This window comes from Anser anser (assembly GCF_964211835.1).
Source record: "Anser anser genome assembly, chromosome: 1".
In the NCBI taxonomy this organism is placed as follows: domain Eukaryota; kingdom Metazoa; phylum Chordata; class Aves; order Anseriformes; family Anatidae; genus Anser; species Anser anser.
Window position 1 is genome coordinate 54198515 of NC_139720.1, and position 18794 is coordinate 54217308.

At 48.7% G+C, this 18794-nt stretch overlaps 2 protein-coding genes across 3 annotated transcripts in view; both read right to left on the reverse strand.

Moving 5' to 3' along the window:
- Positions 1–240: 240 nt before the first annotated feature.
- On the reverse strand, positions 241–4518 carry LOC310896228 (histone acetyltransferase p300-like). The gene is made up of 4 exons (XM_083828264.1): positions 3731–4518; positions 2836–2953; positions 2205–2379; positions 241–980 (listed from the first exon to the last, which is right to left on the reverse strand). The coding sequence occupies exons 1-4, from the start codon at positions 3844–3846 to the stop codon at positions 928–930; spliced, it is 462 nt and encodes a 153-aa protein (XP_083684390.1). The 5' UTR covers positions 3847–4518; the 3' UTR covers positions 241–927.
- Positions 4519–14687: 10169 nt separating this feature from the next.
- The window catches only part of EP300 (EP300 lysine acetyltransferase), a 65546-nt gene continuing 61439 nt past the window's right edge, over positions 14688–18794 (reverse strand). For both annotated transcript variants that reach the window (XM_083828124.1, XM_083828123.1), the window contains one exon: positions 14688–18091. In XM_083828124.1, the coding sequence (XP_083684250.1) occupies positions 15857–18091 (2235 nt within the window). In that variant the 3' untranslated portion in view covers positions 14688–15856. The remainder of the gene's footprint in view (positions 18092–18794) is intronic.

An 18794-nucleotide genomic window follows, 5' to 3' on the forward strand; every position in this document is an offset into this window, starting at 1 on the left:
TCTCTGCATTTTTCCTCTGCGGGCCCACGTGGATGTCCCTTCCTTCCCTTTGGAAGGTTCAGAGCATTCAGTGGCCCTGCGGTGGCATTAGCGCTTGTCCACCTCCTCCCTAGGAAATGAAAATCCAAAACGATGCCAAAGCTGCTGCGTTCAAGTATTGCACGGTATATTACCTACATGAATTGATTACGCTGCTCCCCATGTCCTCAAGTGATCAGTCTCAGAGATTTCATCCATAAATAGATAGTTGGTAAAAAGCTGTGATTTATTGTAAAATTTATCTGCATTTATACCATAGCTCCTTCATAGTACAAGTCTGCCCCTTTTGGCTTTTTTTTTTCCCCATGGAAAAGCACTGTGGCCTTAGTGGTACTGCTAGCAACATTCCTTATCCCAGCTCACTGTCAAGAAAAGGAAAGAAACAAGTGTCCCTCCACATCTGTAGCACTGATTCTCTTGTATGCAAAACCTGCGCCCCCTGGAGTTTCTTCTATTTCACATTCTACTCCTTTTATTTTATCACTTTCATTGTGCTGACATTGTAAACAAAACAAAAAAGAAAAAAACTGTACTGAATGTTTCTACACTGCACAGATTTTGTAGGGTGCATCTAAACAAATAGCATGTGAAACACATGCACACCTCCTCTCTTGTGCATACAGTCATATTGTCTTAGCTGCAGTCTGAAATAAAGTAGCGTGCAAAAGGTTAGTTCAAAGGCTTATGTATCTTACAGTTACATGTGAATCGTCCTTTCAGACGATCCAAAGGCTCTAACAGGGGGCTACAGCCTATCACTCTAAACGCAAAGGAGAATCATTATCGGACTGAATCACGTGGAGAAGCATGGGTAGGGCTATCCTAATTAGAAAGGTACAGCGGTGGTGAGCTTGCAGAGCCTACTGCGTGCAACTTGATTGGCAAATTTCAGTAGTGTGTAGGGTCCTCCAGGTTCAGGTTTCCCGAACAATCCTCCAGGGCTGTTAAGAAACGGAAAATTGCTTTTACAGTATTTAAACAACGCAGTTGATAACAAACTAAATCGTAAAGCCTGCTATTCTCTTGCAAATACTGCTAGAAGACAGTGTACTGCATGACAGACAAAACAGATGGTTCCAGATAAGACACAAATACCAAATTGAATCTTCATTAAATCTTTCTACTGCAGTATTTTTTTTCATGCAACATGTTAGGAGCTACTGCTGGTGTGTAGCCCCTGCTTCCCAGAGCTGAACAAGCAGCACTGCTCCCTCAGGTCATGGACAGGCTGACTCAAGGCTTCCTGAAAGCTCAAGTAAAAATGAGTTCTGTATGGACACAGGACAGGCTTAAAGATAGTCCCCATCCCATGGCTGTTTGTATCTTGTTGCTCTTCTTAAGAAACCTTTTTGGAAAATAATTGTCTTTAAATAGTTTCGTTTTAATTTGAATCAAACTCAAATTGATTAAGGAATATTTCTATTTTCTTTAACAATAACAGGTTTTTATGTAACGTTACTTGTAACATCTCACGCTCGCAGTTGCCAAGTGTCCAGCAGTAATGTGCACATCTCCGTGTCCTTGGGGAGAGCAGTGAGTGTGCTCCAGCCTGACCACTCTCCAGCACTCTGAGCCTCCCCAGCAGAGCAGTACCTTCCAGGCACTCCTCCTGGGCCTCCGCACATCTTCTCCTGGCCTCAACACCATCCCAGAGTGAGGCAGATGAGCTATGTGCACAGCTATAGTGTTGCTCCAGCTCTCCTTGTATGGGGCCAGCTTTCTGGCCAAGAAGCTTCATATGCATCTCTCAATCAGAACGCACTGAAGAACCACCCTTTCTAATTTAGCTTCCTTAAATCTACATTCATGTTTCTTGAACCAGGGTCCTGTATCTATTATCATATAACGGACAGATGACCGTAAAGTCAGATGGTAGAAGCCTGCCTTACATGTGTGGTACTGCCTCTCACTGTCTCAACAACACTGCACCTTTGTAAAGCCAGCTGCTGTCTTTAGGGATGTAACAGTACAGACAATCTCAAGAAACCAAGCCCCAAAACTTAGATTAGACTTCACTTTTCCTACCTCCTTCTCTAATAATTTTCCTAAATTCTTCTCTAAGCCAAGTATCTGTGAAACGATGTGGGAAAAATGCTCAAGAGTATACGGGAAAGACAGTACGCAATCCCGCTGCACCAAGCAGTAAGTAACCCAGCTGTTCTTACTTGCAGACATCCCTGGCTGAGGCTGTCCCATGTTGGGCCCTTGATTCATGGAAGCCTGTGGCATGCCTGGTGCATTTGGTATCATGTTTTGCTTCTGCAGCCTGGTTCTTCGCTTTTCCTCCAGCTCCTTCTGAATCTTATAGATCTTCTCAGCTAGCAGGTGATAGTACTCTGCCTGCAGGGGAGGAACGCAAGTCAGGAAAGGAGAGGAGATGCATTAAGTAAAGGCAGCAGGTCACAGTAATCAAAGCTTAGAAAACATCCTTCCACCATGCACATTCCAGCATGGGATGGGGGGAAGCTCTTCCTTTACAGTGGCTGCCAGGGAGGTTGTTGGGAAAGACACTACTCAAGGCACTTTTGGCAACCATCAGGACACCAGGGGAAGTTTTTCTTCTCGTCTAACAGTTCTTGGAGAGATCCACAACAAAGAGCTTCATGCTGCCTTCGTGAGACCCTGACAAGTCTCAGGCACAGCACAACACCACAGGCACCAGGCAGAAGCCAGCACCCCTGGCACATGCTCTTCCTCAGCCTGGGACACTCATCTGTGCTTCCACTCCTCCACCTCCACAGTCACTGTCAAGGGGGATCAGAGATGTGCAAATGATGACAGAGGACAGCATCTCACCCTGCTATTTGCCGATTCATACATGTCGCCTTCCACCCTCCGAGCATATGCCACCAGATTCTCCATCTGTCCATTGTGCAGTGCTGCAGGGTCAAGAATAGGAAACGTGGCTTGGATTCTGAAGAAAAAGTACACAAGCTATTAGGTTGTCTCCAAACCAGTGATTCGTGGAAGAACTCTACAACTCAAAGCAAATAAGTCATAAAGTAGGCATGTGGTTTATTTCGGTGCCGGGCGCATGCGGGATAGCTCCCAAAGGCATGCGCACCCTAATGCGGCAACTTGCCTCAGTTATCTGCAGTAAAAAGTTACATATGCATGAAGTTTCCCAATACGCCTATACATACGCATAACCTATCCCTGCTTTGTATTAAAATTAGTTCCAAGAAGTCATTTCCATAAACTCCTCCCGTCTGCGCTTGCGCTGTGCCTTCTGGTGGTGGTCATCGGGGGGTCGTGGGGACGAAAGTTGATAACTCTTCTTCATCACCACTAGTTGACCCCCTGCCTTTGTACAGACTCAGCTGCTCCTTGGCTCTTGTCCAAACCACATAGTCGGTCTCAGATGGTTTTTGAGACAGGTTCCCCATTTTGTCAGGAAACATCCTCTGTGAGGGGCCCCCGAGACTCCTTGTTTTGGTTAATTTGCACAGTAGTAAGCAAAGACACTCAGCAATATCTATTTTAATGTGATTAAGTGAGCCCCCGTTCTTCCATTCCTGGCTTTAATAGTTACGATTGTTTTATTTAGAAACCATTAATGCGTTTAAGCAAGCCCCCATTCTTCTATCCATGGCTTCACCAGGGCCTCAGCACCAACCCAAAGTGATGGGAACACAAAGCAGCAAGCAAATCGTCTGACAGACTGAGGATTATTTTCTTATTAGCTACTCACAATTTATGAACAAATTGATGGCGGAAATCCTGAGTGACTTTCTTATGCCAGGGCTTGCAGCTGGCCCCAGAAGGGAGAGAGCCTCCTGGCCCCTGGCTGGAGATGGGAAGGACCATGGCAACCCAGGCAGCCGCAGCTTACTGAGGGAAGAACCGACTGAACCTCCCGGGGGATAAAACCGAGTGAAAAACAGAAATCGTAAGGGCGGGGACATTCCCAGTAGGGTGGGACGTGGGCGCCCAGCCAGCTCGGGGCAGCTGATGGGAAGAAGTTCCGCTCCCTCACTGATCTGCTCTGAGGTGAGCAGGGGCGGCAGTGCCCACCACGCCGAGCCCGGTGCCCCCCGACCCCTCCGTGCTACCAACCCGGAGGCAGGGAATGGCCTGCCTGGCTCTGCCCGGTGGGCTCCTGCTGGGTCTGCTCCGTGGGGCCCCCGCCTCGGCCGCCAGTAGAGGGAAATGGCGGCCATCATACCTGCAGCCATCACGTGTGCCTGCGAGCAATTGCGTTCCTGGGAGCCTCGTGTGTTTGGCAGCAGGCCCTGAATGTACGCAGTTGTTTTAAAACTTCTTGTGTGGAAACAGCCGGTGTCTCCCTTATTGATTCAGGATCCGCTGGCACAACCTTCCTTGGCAAGGGCAATGCCACCTGCTTGGCCATCACATTTTTTTCATTGACAACACATCCCGCCATATGTGTGAACACATAACAGCCTTCTCAGACATAGGAGATTTAAACCCCCAAAGATTTAACTCTCTGGGAGATAAATCCCTCAGTTTTAAGTATTTACACCCCCCACCTCCACCACTAAATTTAGCTTTTCAGTGCTGAGCTGCGCTGCCTGTTTGATTCCTCCACAAGGCTGGGAGGATAGCGTAGAACTTAGTAGCATGGTTTAGCAGTGGACTTGTCAGTACGAGGTTAAAGGTTGGACTAGATTGATTCGTTGAAGAACTCTACAGCTCAAAGCAAATGAGTTATAAAGTAGGTATGTGGTTTATTTCAGTGCTGGGCACATGCGGGATAGCTCCTATCCCCGCTTTGTATTAAAATTAGTTCCAAGAAGTCATTTCCATAAACTCCTCCTGTCTGCGCTTGCGCAGTGCCTTCTGGTGGTGGTCGTTGGGGGGTCATGGGGATGAAGGCTGGTAACTCTTCTTCATCACCACTAGTTGACCCCCTGCCTTTGTACAGACTCAGCTGCTCCTTGGCTCTTGTCCAAACCACATGGTCGGTCTCAGATAGTTTTTGAGACACGTTCCCCATTTTGTCAGGAAACATCCTCTGTGAGGGGCCCCGAGACTCCTTGTTTTGGTTAATTTGCACAGTAGTAAGCAAAGACACTCAGCAATATCTATTTTAATGTGATTAAGCGAGCCCCCGTTCTTCCATTCCTGGCTTTAATAATTACGATTGTTTTATTTAGAAACCATTAATGCGATTAAGCAAGCCCCCATTCTTCTATCCCTGGCTACAAGATGATCTTGGAGGTCTTTTCCAACTGCAACCATTCTATGATAGTGCCACCACCGCGTCTTGCCAGGTCACCTTCCCCAGCAGAAGGGGCAGCCTGGAGGACCAGTATGTCCAGCCAACAGCAGATGATGAGACACCACAACATCCATATGGCCTGGTGCGTTACATACGGTTTACCAAGGTGGAAACCCTTTTACAAGTGCTTTCTTAAGTTGCAGTTAAGAGCCCTCTCTCATTCCTTGTGGTGACAGCAGGGAACCGTTTGAGAGAGTTCAGCGCAGAGCCACGAGGATGATTAAGGGAGTGGAGCATCTCCCTTATGAGGAAAGGCTGAGGGAGCTGGGTCTCTTTAGCTTGAGAAGAGGAGACTGAGGGGTGACCTCATTAATGTTTATAAATATGTAAAGGGTGAGTGTCAGGAAGATGGAACGATGCTCTTCTCGTTGACATCTAATGATAAGACAAGGGACAGTGGGTGCAAGCTGGAACATTGGAGGTTCCACTTAAATGGGAGAAGAAACTTCTTAACCGTGAGGGTGACAGAGCACTGGAACAGGCTGCCCAGAGAGGTTGTAGAGTCCCCTTCTCTGGAGACATTCAAAACCTGCCTGGACACATTCCTGTGTGACCTGATCTAGGTGTTTCTCCTCCAGAAGGGGGATTGGACTAGATGATCGTTCAAGGCCCCTTCCAATCCTTAACATTCTGTGATTCTGTGATTCTGTGATTCAGTGAATTGGGCCCAGGTGATGGAAAAAAGGCTTGAAATCCTCCAGTACAAGCTCGGACAGTGAGCAAACAGAAGAGCACTTGAGATCTGTTATTTTTTAACGCATTATTTTGGGCTTCTAACTTCTGGCAGCACTAATCCAGCCAGTGAATGTGGTTACAAGCCATGGCAGCATGAGTGCTTGTTGTTAGACCCAGGTCTTGCCTCAGGCCTTATGCCACCCTGGCTTTCAGTCACCAGGCTTGGTGAGGTGTCTGTTGAATGGCTCCCAAACCTCTGCTCACCAGAGAGACACTTAGTCGGGAGCTCATTTCAGCGCCATGCTCCAGAAGAAAGGGGGAAAACCCCACAAAGTCAACCTGGAAATAAGCCTTCTGGTTTTAACTCCCCACCCTATTCCGATGCTGAACAACAATATGCTTTTGAATAATAAATTTCGTTCTCCCCTTAATTCGTCAGAGCCTACTGAATTGCAGGAGAACCAGCTCTGTGCTTCTGTAAGAAGAACCTAGCTGAGTCTAACGGGGAAGGGAAATGTGTTAGTCTCACTCCCTTGCCACCTGCAACACACTGCAGCCATACAACATACTAAAATCATCTCCCTTAAGCTATATAGGTTCCTGCCTGACTAGGTATAACAGTGCAGGGTGTGGTGTGGTGTGCTCCAGTGTGGTTGGAAATGAAGGCAAGAGGAGGGTGCATCTGCCGAAGCTGCGCAGAGGCCATGGCATGAAGAGGAGGGAGCCATTTTCTTAGGCAGATGACATACATCCTCAGCGTGGTCATTGCAGCAAAAGAATCAAGGTCTTCCCAGCATGTACTTGATCCTTTAAATTTGTCTCAGATATTTACATACATCTGGGAACACTGAGCTGCAATTCAGTGCAACCTCCAGCACAAGGAACATCATGAAGAAATGAAACATTGAAAGGCAAGATAAACAAACCCTTTGTAAGAAGTTGGGTCTCACAGAAAAATACAGCTCTCTTTAAAGGAACACATACATTTCCATTGACCCAGGACATGCACAGACAGTCCCAGAAGAGGATTGAGATAAAAGAAGTAAAGAAGCCACTGCTTTTGTAAGCATCATGAGTACCAGAGAATGGCCAAGAAGCCTCCATCATCGCACAGCAATGCATATTCCAAGGAAGAATCCACTTTAAAACAAGGCACTTGTTTTATTGCACAGTTGATCATCACAGATTGGATGTAGAGAATAAGTTCCCGAATTCCTCTTCAAAACAGAGAACAAAAGTGCCATAGACACCTGTTTTTAGTCTGATCAACAGAGAAACAAGCAGTGCAGTAACTGTAGGTCCCAAGTCCATGCACAGATGCTTATTTCTGAACAGGAACATCCTCTCTCAAGAGTCATGGGGCAGGCAGGCATTTACATTCAGCCTCATTTCCCCACCACCACATCTGAGTCTTTTTTTAAGAAGTGACATCTCTAGGCTGGATGCTTTGGTGCCTCTGTCACATGCACCAACATCACTGTCTGCAGACTATTAAGAAGGGCAGTATTGAACTCCTGCTGTCCATGTGTGATCCGGCAGGACATTCATACTAGTCTCACCTGCTGCTTAATTGCTGGCTCCGGGCTTGCACGAGGCAGCTCAAGCTGCAGGGTGGCTCCTGCTGACACTCAGGAGGAGCACAAGTGGATTAGCTCATCTGTCCTCACAGGCTGCAGAGAAATTCAGCTGGGCTGGGCAGTGTGTGCTGCAGGTTTCAGCAGCAATGCCAAGTAAGGACAAAGACTTGTCTTACCTGTGGGTTTGTGTGAGTCAGTGTACACCACAGGCTGGAAGCCGGTTGGGATACCAACCTAAAAAGCAAGTCCCGATCTTTGACTGGACAGAGATGTAATGCGACTGTGTTCAAAGCAAATGAAATTCCTTGTCTCAGCACAGTACTGATCCAGCACCACACTTGGTAGCTGATGCCTCACCTACAACCTGTTGCCAGCTCTCTGTCCCTCAGAGGAACCTTTCAGATCTTCCTACAGCAGAAAAGAAAATGTGCTGCTCCATAAACCAAGCAGGCTGCACGAGTTATGTAGGGATGAGCTTTTTTTTGCCTCCTTCACATGCCCCTATAATACCTTTTCAGAAAAGACACAGCACATGGTCCACAGCCCAGGAGCAACATGGGTTAGAGTAGGTGAACTAAAAAAAAAAAAAAAGTATCTCCAAGATACCTGCCCCAAAAGTTTTCCTTAGAGAAACTTGAAGTTACTGACCCATTCACACAGGAAGAACACAGGATTCCCTGTCTGCTGCTGTTCACTCTCACTGCAATTGCAAGAAAGCACAAGAAAAGGAAATGCCTGAAGGACCTTCAGCTTCAGGAATTAGGGTTGCTACAAGCAGAAAATGGGGCCCGGGCTACCACTGCTGTGTTGCAGTCTCCCTCTCCTGGACCTGCTACACTGGGCAGTAGTGTGGAGGGCTGGGCCCTGGCTTACCAGGTGTCATTTCCCAGCCAAGGCACTAGAGTCCTGCCTTCCAGCCCTTGGAGATCCTATCTAATATCAGCCCAGGGGTGCCTCTACACCTGAGGCCCTGTCTGCACTAGCCCCACGGGGAGAGGCACAACACCTACAGACAGAGCTCGTTGTTGCATCCCACATAGCTCTGTGCTCCCAAGGTATGCCAGAGCCTGGCACCACCCAGAACACCTGGGGTAAACAAGTCTGAGCCACGCCAGCTTCACCAGAAGCTACGAAGGGCTTCAAAGATAGCTACGGTGCCAATGGTAATACCTCCACCCCCTCCAAATCCACCGCACTCCCTACAACGTGGAGCAGAGACGGGAACCATGGCTCGTTGCCCATCAGCTACCCACAGCACCGGTTACAGAAAGAGGTTTCCTTCTCGAACATCCCCCGTGTGCACAATACCTCCTGGGGAGTTACAGACAAGACCCCGTTCTAAGGAAGTGCAACTAAGGCAACTTAAGGAAATCATCAAGCCCCTGTTTTTCTAAACGAAGTGCCAGATCAAAGTCAGCTCAGGCAAATGCCAGTGGCAGGCAAATGCCTGGTAAGGCTGACGGAGCAGCCCCATGGCTTTTCGACAGTGGCTCAGAAATAGATGCTGCTGAAAGCACTGCAGGTGCAGCCTGTTGTGCTCTCACACTTTCAGGGGCCGGTCTAGGCTCTGTCTCAGGTCAGGATCTATAGCACATGATCTATTTTAACAAGCACGGGGAGAAAACGGATCCTAGTGCAACCTGACAGTTACGAAGGGTTGTGTTGTACAAAGGCAGCCACTAAGAGGGCTTCTAAAACCAAATATTCCTGGTCAGGACAATGTATGGCTGTTCTTCAAAGAAAAGCTCATTTTAAGGGTAGGAGGCCTCTTTGCACACTTAGAAAGAGCCAGTCATTAGGAGCAGATGCTTCTAACCCATGTCAGGACAGGCCACTCTCTGGAGAGGCTGGGCCAGAGACCTTGGGTTTGGCTGGAATTGGGAACAACACAGTCAAGGACACGGTGTATGTAAAAAGACCGTCTCAGAAAGAGAAGGTTGAGTTTCTTGCACAGGAACTGGATGTGTATCAAACACTGGAAGAAGCATGGGAAAAGGCAGCAGGAGCTGGAATGGCTGTCACTGTCACATTGTGCACGTCGGCCTCGTCGTGGTGCTGCCACTGCCTTCAGGAGCCCACAAGCTCTGCACTGTGTGAGTAACTCAGGCCCTGCCAGGCTTTGTCTGGACTCGTCTTGGCCTGCCTAGAGCCATGCTGAAGCTCACTTGGCCGTAACAGCAATTGTCTAACGAGCAGGTGGCTGCTACCAACATTGTTTTAGCTTCTATACAACCCTGTGGTGTGACACTTGCTGTTTATTTATTTTTGTGACAGACAGCAGGTCCTAGCGAGAGGCCTGTTTAACTGCTGGGCCTAGAGCGCAGCACCCAGAGCGTGGCTAACACAGGACTTTGCACAGCAGTGAGCACAGGAGGGAATCAAGGTGGTAACAGGCCATGGGGCACAGCCTCCAGCAGCCCCTGGAACAGCTCGTCTTGTAAATCCAAGCCTCCACCCAAACTGAGCTCTCCTGGGTGAGGATACAGCTTTGCAAGGCTCAGGCCGCAAGCAGTGTTCATGGCTTCTCACTCTGGCTGAGCCTGGCTCATGATGGCATCTTCATGGAGACCCGTCACTTTCGAGAGCCTGAGTTTGTCTTTGCTGCAGTCTGTGCCCATCAAGTTGGGAACACAGAGACTCCCATGGTAAAGAAGGCCGGAAGCTCGTGACTTCTGGCACCAGGAAGATGTCTTCTGCTCCACCTGCAGATCTCCAGAGTAGACCTCCAGTATATCAAGTATGACTTCATGGCTCTGGATGCAGTAGTCATAATTACGGGGTCTTCTGCTTGAGGGAGAACAACAGTACAGCAGCACAACAGGGATTCAGCTTTTATGACCCTGGGAAACTCTTCAAGGATCAAAGGCTACCATGAAGAGATTGGATCCACATGACTGGGGGGGGGGGGGGGGGGTGTGCAGGCAAAAGCATCTTTGCTAAGCTGCCCAACCTGGGGAGCAGAGCTTTAAACTAGGAACAACAGGTGAGGGATGGGACAACTGATAATCAAGTGAGGACATGATGGACTAATTTGGCTAGTGGATGTTGCAGCATGGCTTTGAAAGGAGAGGTTTTAACAACAAAACACAGCAGAAGGGGGCCCAGCCCGAGTGTACTAAGGAAAGCAAAAGCGAAAATAAGGAAGTTCTGGGAGGACAGCATTGTGGGAAAAGTTCTCAACTTTTCTGGGAAGTCAGCACATCTGGGCGTCTCTCTGAAGTTCTTTGCCATCAGCAATCCCAGCTCCCTGAATCTGCTGGGAATGTTTGGAGCACCATCTTCACATCTGTCAATGAAGTAGGATCCAGCTAGGGAACATTTAAACAAACTAGACATGCATTAGTCCGTGAGACTTGATGATTGCATCCCTGAGTGCTGAGGGAGCTGGCTGATGACATTGCAAGGCCAATCTTTGTTGTCTTTGACAGGTTATGGTGAATGGGGGAAGTTCCTGAGGAGTAGAACAGAGCAAATGAGACTCCTGCCTCAAAGGAGGATCTGGGGAACTACATGCCAGTCAGCCTCACCTCAGTCCCTAGTAAGGTGACAGAAATTCTCCCAGAAACCATCTCCAGACACACTAAGGACAAGGTGACTGGGGCCAGTCAGCATGGATTTATGACAGGGTAATCATACTTAAGCAACCTTCTGTGATGAGATGATTGACTTGGTGAGTGAGAGGAGAGCAGCGAATGTTATTTATTTTGGACTTATAAGGCTGTTAACGTTGTCCTTGACAACATCCTGACAAACCGAGGAAGTTTGGACTAGATAAATAGATAGTGAGGTGAACTGAAGGCTTGGGATCACCAGCACAAAGCCCAGCGGAAGCAAATCGCTAGCAGCGTATCCAGGGGTTGGTACTGGGGCCGATACTGTCAGACATTTTCATTAGTGACCTCAGTGATGGGGCAGAGTGCAGCCTTAGCAAGCCTGCAGACACAGAACTGGGAGGAGCAGCTGAGACACCAGAGGGCCCATCCAGCGGGACCTGGACAGGCTGGAGAAATGGGCTGACAAGTTCAACACCGGGAAATGCGAAGTCCTGCCCCCGTGGAGGAACAACCCCAGGCACCAGCACATGCTGGAGACTGACTGGATGCAAAGTAGCTTTGCAAAAAAGGACCTGGGGGTCCTGGTAGACACCAAGTTGAACAACATGCCAAGCAAACTGCCCTTGTGGCAAAGAGCATTGCCAGCAGATCAAGGGAGGTGATTCTTCCCCTCTAATTCTGCACTGGTGAGGCCACACCTGTGTCCATTTCTGGGCTCCCCAATACAAAAGAGACATGGAGCTACTGGAGAGAACCATTGAAAGGGCTGTGAAGATGATTATGAGACTGGAGCGTGCCCCTCATGAGGAAAAGTTGGGACTCTTCAGCCTGGAGAAAGCTCAGGGGGATCTTATCAGTGTGGATAATTACCTGATGGGGGAAGGAAAGATGATGGAGCCAGGCTCTTCTCGGTGCTCAGGGGCAGGACAAGAGGCAGTGGGCACAAACTGAAACACAGGAAATTCTGTTTAAACATAAGAAACTTTTGTTCCTGTGAGGGTGGTCAAGTACTGGACCAGGTTGCCTGGAAAGGCTGTAGCACCTCCTGGATATACTCATTTGGATGTGGCCCAGTACAACCTGGTCTTGATGACCCTGCTTAAAGCACAGAGGTGGACTGGACGATCTCCATAGGTGCCTGCCCTCCTCAGCCATTCTGTGATTCTGCAATAACGAGTCATTGTGCTGAATGGATGATCTACAATGCTAGAACAAGGTGGGCAATGCAGACACATACAGTCGCAGGATGCTGCTGCCCAGTGCTTACGGCAAGGCTCCAGTAGCCAAATCACTGGAGCAACTGGGAGCTGGGTTGAACCAGTTTTAGATGTAACAAGAAGTGTGCAACATGCAGAAAACACTCCATAAACAGCAAATGTGTATATAATGTGGAAAAGTGAACGAGGTGAGAACAGTGTTGTTGTTTTACAGTTGATCCCATAACTCAAGGAGAAACCATGACCACTATACTCCTTCCCTGACAAAACTCAGCTAAGCTTAACAAACTCAGTGTAAGTTTGCCCCATCTGCGAATTCAGTCATCGGCTTTAGGACTGAAAGCGGCACACACTAGAAAGTTGGTGAAGATATCCCCGAACTGCATGTAATTTTACTTTAAGCCTTAGTAACATTGTAGCTGGACAATAAATCTTTGGATTGCTGAAACTTTTCAATGTTAATGGGTGATTAACTCTTAACTCTGTGTACGAGTTCTTTTTGCTGGACCAAGTGGCTAAAAACCTACTGCCATGCTAGAGCCCTACCCTTTCCCCAGTCAGCTGCGGTGTTGGCTCAGCTGGTGGGTTCTGGTTCTCTGCTGGTATCAGGGAAAGCAGAGGGGTGAAAGGAAAAGGAACCCCATGCAAATCCAAGGCCCCTGATCATCCACACCACCTCAATAAAACGCTTGAACTTGGCTCACAGATGGCACCTACAAAGAGGGACAGAGCAGCTGTGCTGTCACATAAAATGTCTTGGTGATGCTTCAGCAAGTCACTGTGTAGGCATTCAAGGTTGGACAATCTGTGGCTCTTTGAATCAAAGCTGCTGTGCAAGGTCTTGAGGCTTCCCCACTTCAGCAATGGCCAAATGCTGCCATGCAGGCCGGGACAAATCCAAACCAGATTTTTTGCGCTAACCCAGGAAAAGCTTGCATTCAAGCCTGTAAGTTGGGATGTACAAAAAGCATACACAAGCCCGAAAGCCGGGTACGCTTTATACTTCTCTAGTCAGTATGTAGTCAGAAGAATTTTTATTTGTACTACAGCCTAAGGAGCCCCAAGGCTGAAAGTAAAACAAGGCTTTGCACAGGTGTGGGGAAAGAGGAAAACTTTCTGTCTAAAATGGAGAACCCAAGGCTCAACCATCCCACTCCACTGCCCTGGCCTTCAACATGGGGCCAACGCAGGGCTTTGTGTTTGCTTCTCTCAGTCCCTCCCACTGCAGATGCAGGAATTACGGGCTTCATGGGCTTCATGCAGAGCTGGCCGTGCCCTCACGGGGGAATGCCAACTCACAGGGCTGCTTTCATTCTCCGAGCCTTCCAGGGACTTTCCACAATCTCACTGAAGGCTTTTTGCTATCAACTACACCTTTCTATTCACAGGACAATGGATCTAACTGCTGTTTATACCTAAATACCATGCTTTTTATTCCCATTTTCTAACAGCCTCAAACATCCGTCCACTTTGCAAGACACCATTGCTCTTGGACAACGCTTGGTTGCGGCTCCCATCCATCCAGGTTCCCTTATCTTCTGCCAGCCCTTTTTCCCCTGAGGGCAGGTTGCTCACACCATTTGCCGGGGCTTGGCAGACACAGCAATGTTGACGCCACACCAGACTTCCAGACCTGGACCCAGGTCTCCCAGGTGCACAAGACCCTGGCACAAGTTACTCCCTCTGCACCCAGCAGAGTATTTCGGCAAGCCCGCAATGGACCCACCACACTTATGGTGCCCAGCCAGCACACAACACATGACTTTCTGACGTGACAGGATTAACACCACGCACAGGCAGTTTCACACAACTGGGGTTGCTACACGCATGCCCCAGCTGAAGCATTTCTGTTCAGGAAAACCCCAAAATAGATGGAGGTGCCTGACCTGCACACGTTACTGCCAGGTGTCTGAGTGCAGTGCCTATGGGGACACCCACACAAGCTTACCTCACGCCCCCACCTTGGTGCCAAAAGTTGTACAATGTATTCCAAGTGAAATAGGAACTTTTAATATCACATATCCAAACAATAGTTCTCATCTCAAAATGGAAAATAGGTCCTTTGAACATCAGCTGCTCCCAGCCTGGCTGAGCAGGGTGCGGCGCAGCTGACTGGCACAACTGTTGAGGTCAGACCTCATTTCTTTGGTAAAATACATGCCACGAACAAACGCGAATGCAGAGTTGTACCCAAAGTGTCCATTTATAAGACTAATCGTCACTCCACGTCCCTTTTTATAGATTTGCATTTTAAAACAGTCATATACATTAAATAGCTCTCCAACTTCTAAACAGCAAACATCGGAAGCAGCACAGTCGGCCACCCCGCCATTTTATGAACAAGCAACACATGTTGGAGCGAAGGGAAACATTAAAAACAGGCTTTCTGTCTCACACAGTTTATTTAACAATAGGTAATAAGAAATCAATTTTTAACAGTCTATACAGTGATCGAAAGTTCGTATTTATAAGTAATCAACTTTAATTGCATGATTTACAACAGCTGAGGGTTTTTTGCTTTCTATTTTCAAGTTTTACAGAAGGTGGAAGAGGGTGGGAAAAGGGCATGGGAGAGAGAAAGCAAGCATAAAGAAGAAACCCCAGGGACTTTCTCAGGTTAAAATCATCCCATTGGAATTGTTTCTTACCCTCTTTTTTATTTTTTTCCTTTGTTAGATGTAAAAATAACGAAAAAATTCTTTCAAGAAAACAGAAACCACAATATATATACTACATCCATTTGGCAGCTGCCCCTGTGTATTTGCAAAAATGTTGTTTTCTCTCTACATGTACAAATTATTTTAATACTTGAAGTTTTTTTAAGCTCAGACTCTTGTATAGAAAATTCTTGGAGGACAAAAGTAGACTTCAGGAGGGGACTGAGTTATTTAATATTTTTACATTTTTCAAAGAATTGACATATTTCCAACCAAAGAGGAAAAGATTGGTATTTACTTTAATATATATATATTTATATATGTAATGTATTTTTAAAGCAACATTAACCCCTTTTGTCCTCCGGTTTTAGGAATAGTTTCTCCTGTGTTGTCGTCTTTTTTTTAAAATGTTTTTGTTGTTGTTTTTTTTGCAGTGACATGAAGAAAAACCAGAATAGGGAAAATGTTTACCATCTGCCTCAGTAAATAATAACTATCAATATTACATATTTTCATTAATTTAAAAAAAAATAAAACCTATTGGAGGCATGAGTAGGGTGTCCTTTGGTGAACAGCCAAAAGATCACCCTCTCCCCCTGACCTCCCCAACGCACACGAGGAAAAAAAAAAAACAAGAAAAAGGACTGGTTATGATTCCAGCCATAACAAAAATATATTCTTTGTACTCTACTGTCCCTCAGGTTCGTTGTTGGTTCGTTTTTAAAACCACAAACTACTGCTGCAGAGTTCAGATGTGTCCAGGGAAAAATGTTGTTTTAGCTAAGAAAGATTCAAAAAAATTTGTCTTCAGTACAAAAAGTCTTGAGAAAATAAGTTTTTTTCTTTTTTTCTTTTTTTTTTTTTCTTTTTTTGCTCCCAAAATGCTACAACGTGTCTAGTGTATGTCTAGTGTACTCTGTGAAAGGTTTGAATTCAAGTCTGAGTTCTCGGAGCTGAGCCCCAGTTCCGTGGCGCTTGTACCATGGAGGCCTGCCATGCCGGGATTGCTAGCAAGCTGGGAAAGCATTGCACTCTGGTCCGGGCTGGCAAAGTGCCCTTGATCCATGGGGTTAGCCTGGGCAGCTACCAGTCCTGGATGTGGGGAGCTGGTCTGCGGGGAGACGTGGTGTGGAGAAGGCTGAGGTTGCATCCGGGGGGACGGGCTGGAATGGGGGGGCTGGGACTGGGGCCGCGGCGAGGGTACAGGCTGCGGAGAACGCACTTGGTTGGTGAGCGATGAAGGGAGCTGCTGGCCCTGGAGGTGTGGGGACTGGGCCTGGTTGGGGAGCATGTGCTGTTGGGGGCTCATAGGATTGGGCTGAGCTGGGGACCCCATCTGCTGCTGAAGCAGCCTCTGCTGGAAAGCCTGCTGCAAACTGGCTCCTGTCTCTGCACTCATCGCCTGGGGGAGCTGGCTTATCTGTCCCATGTTTCCTTGCTGCATCTGCTGCATGTGGTGCTGCATTCGCTGCTGTTGTTGCTGCTGTTGCTGCTGCTGGGGATAGCCGACGCCCTGGGGCTGCTGGAACTGGTTGTGGTTGGCCATCCCCGGCCCCAGCGCGGGTCCCGCTCCTTGCTGCTGCTGCTGGCGCTGCTGCTCGATCATCTGGTGCCGCCTCATCAGGAGGTCGCGGAACTGGGGAGCCATCCCCGAGTGATTCATGCTCATCTGCTGCGCCTGAGGATTCATCCCGGCCATGGCCTGCTGCGGCTGCTGCTGCGGCTGCTGCTGTGGCATGCTGGGCCTCTGCACTCCCGCTTGCATGGGGTTCATGTTCTGCATGGCCGGGTTGGGGTGCACCCCCGCCTGCTGCCCTTGCATGGCCTGCTGCGGCTGGAGCCCCGGCTGACCCTGGGGCATGCCGGGCTGACCCGGCATCCCCTGGGGGTTCTGGGAGCCCGCGTACTTGGCGGCCCGCTGCTTGATGAAAGCAGCCAGCAGCTGAGGGTTGGAGTGAAGGATGTTAAGCACCTGCTGCTGCTGCATGGGTGAGCTGGGAGACCTGAGAGTCCGCAGGAGGTTTTGTAAGGCTGCCTGGGGCAGAGGCGGTTGTTTGGGCTGAGCGGCGCCAGGTACCTGACCCATCCCTGGCTGAGGTGCCATATTCATCGGCTGACCCGGCTGGGCAACTGACATCATGGACGGCCTCTGCATTCCCGGCTGCAGCTGAGCTTGGGGTAAGCCCCCCTGCACCCACGGTGGCTGCTGCTGGATTCCTGCCGGCCCCATGCCTTGGTCTATGTGACCGCTGGGACCTCTGGCTATCTGCGGCGGGTTCATTCCCATAGGTGGCATCTGGGGCATCTGGTGCTGAATCGGCCTTTGGAAAATCTGAACCTGGGCCATCTGCCGCTGGGTCTCCGCCGCCCGCTGGATCTGCATGGCCATTTCCACCGCCGCTGGAGGCGGCCCCTGCACTGGCGGCTGAGGTGGCTGGGGTGGAGTTGGAGGAGTCACCTGGCCGCCTGCCTTGCCCTGGGACACAGCGCTGGGGGGCTGAGTTCTTGGCATGGTGTAGGGCGGCATACTGTTGGGAGGCGCGGGCTGAGGCTGCGAGGCAGGCTGCGGCGGAGGCTGGGGTTGCGGGGTTTGTGGCGTCGGGGGCTGCTGGCCTGTCGGAGTTGTTGGGGTGGCTGGTGTCGGCGAGGGCAATCCCTGCTGCTGACCTACCACACCGGTCCGCTGCATGCTCGCCATCCTCCTTCGGAGCATCTGCGCCTGTTGCAAGCGGTGCTGAAGCTGCTGCTGACGCAGCTTGTGTTTGATGTTGAGGCAGAAGGGCACTGGGCACTTGTTCTCCTGGCAGTGCTTTGCGTGGTAGCAGCAGAGAGCAATGAGTTGCTTGCAGATGGGGCACCCTCCGTTGGTTTTGCGTTTGCAGCCTTTGGTGTGCTGGACAACCCGTTTCATCTTCTGACAGGACGGCAGCGAGCAGTTGGCATTGCGGCACTGGCAGGCGTGGACCAGAGACTGGATACAGCGCTGGATGCTCAGGCGACGCGAATCACCGGGGCTCTGGGTGGTTGCAGTCTGCTGGTTGTTGCTCTCGTCATCTAGACCAAGGCCTAACTTCTCCATCTTGTGGTCATGATTCTTAGTGTTATAGCAGGTGATGCACAGGTCATAATCCTGGAAAGACAACGAAGGCAAAGTTATCAGTGATCCCGTAACTCCATCCAATAAAATGCACGTCATGCCACCTCAACAAGTTACTCCCAGACCGTTCCTTCCAGGCAAATTGTTGCTTGAGGGAAAAATTCAGTCTTTCAGGCTACGTTGAGGTAGCAGAGAGGAACAAACCCAAATTATAGCCAGGGAAAGCGCATAGGTGTAAGGGTGTCTGAAATTTACACAAATAGCTTGAAAAACAAGTTTGCTCTGAGTTAGTAAGTCACATGTGATTCAGCTGGGCTGGAAAAATCCCTCTCTTTCCTGATTTAAAAAGGAGAAGAGAGAAGCAAGGAACAAACAGCTGCCCATCTACTGCCTCTTCAAAAGGAGTACCTTTTCTGTCACTCTTGACCAATTTTCAAAGAAAGGAGAATGAAAGCTACATTTCCAAGTGAGTTAAACTGCAAAGTGTACTGACAGATTAGAACAGCATTTACATTCTGTGAAAACAATAGCCAAAGAGTCTGGGCTCAGTAATTGATTTTAAGAAGATCCAAGTCCTCAGGATTCATTAATCCATAGGAAATTTGGAATTTATTTTCCAGTACATATTGCAAAATGAGAGTATCAAATTTTAACTAGGGATTTTCAGAACTGAATCCAAGGCAGTCATTTAATTCCAGCAGGCTACAAAATTAAGTTAAGCCAGATTCAAGATTAT

Excerpts from the sequence above, each read along its gene's own strand:
- LOC310896228 (XM_083828264.1), bottom strand. The coding sequence starts at position 3,846 with ATGGTCCTTCCCATCTCCAGCCAGGGGCCAGGAGGCTCTCTCCCTTCT. Across the intron at positions 2,954-3,730 it reads CATCAATTTGTTCATAAATT|AATCCAAGCCACGTTTCCTA; the intron begins GTGAGTAGCTAA and ends CTTTTTCTTCAG. Across the intron at positions 2,380-2,835 it reads ATGAATCGGCAAATAGCAGG|GCAGAGTACTATCACCTGCT; the intron begins GTGAGATGCTGT and ends CCTCCCCTGCAG.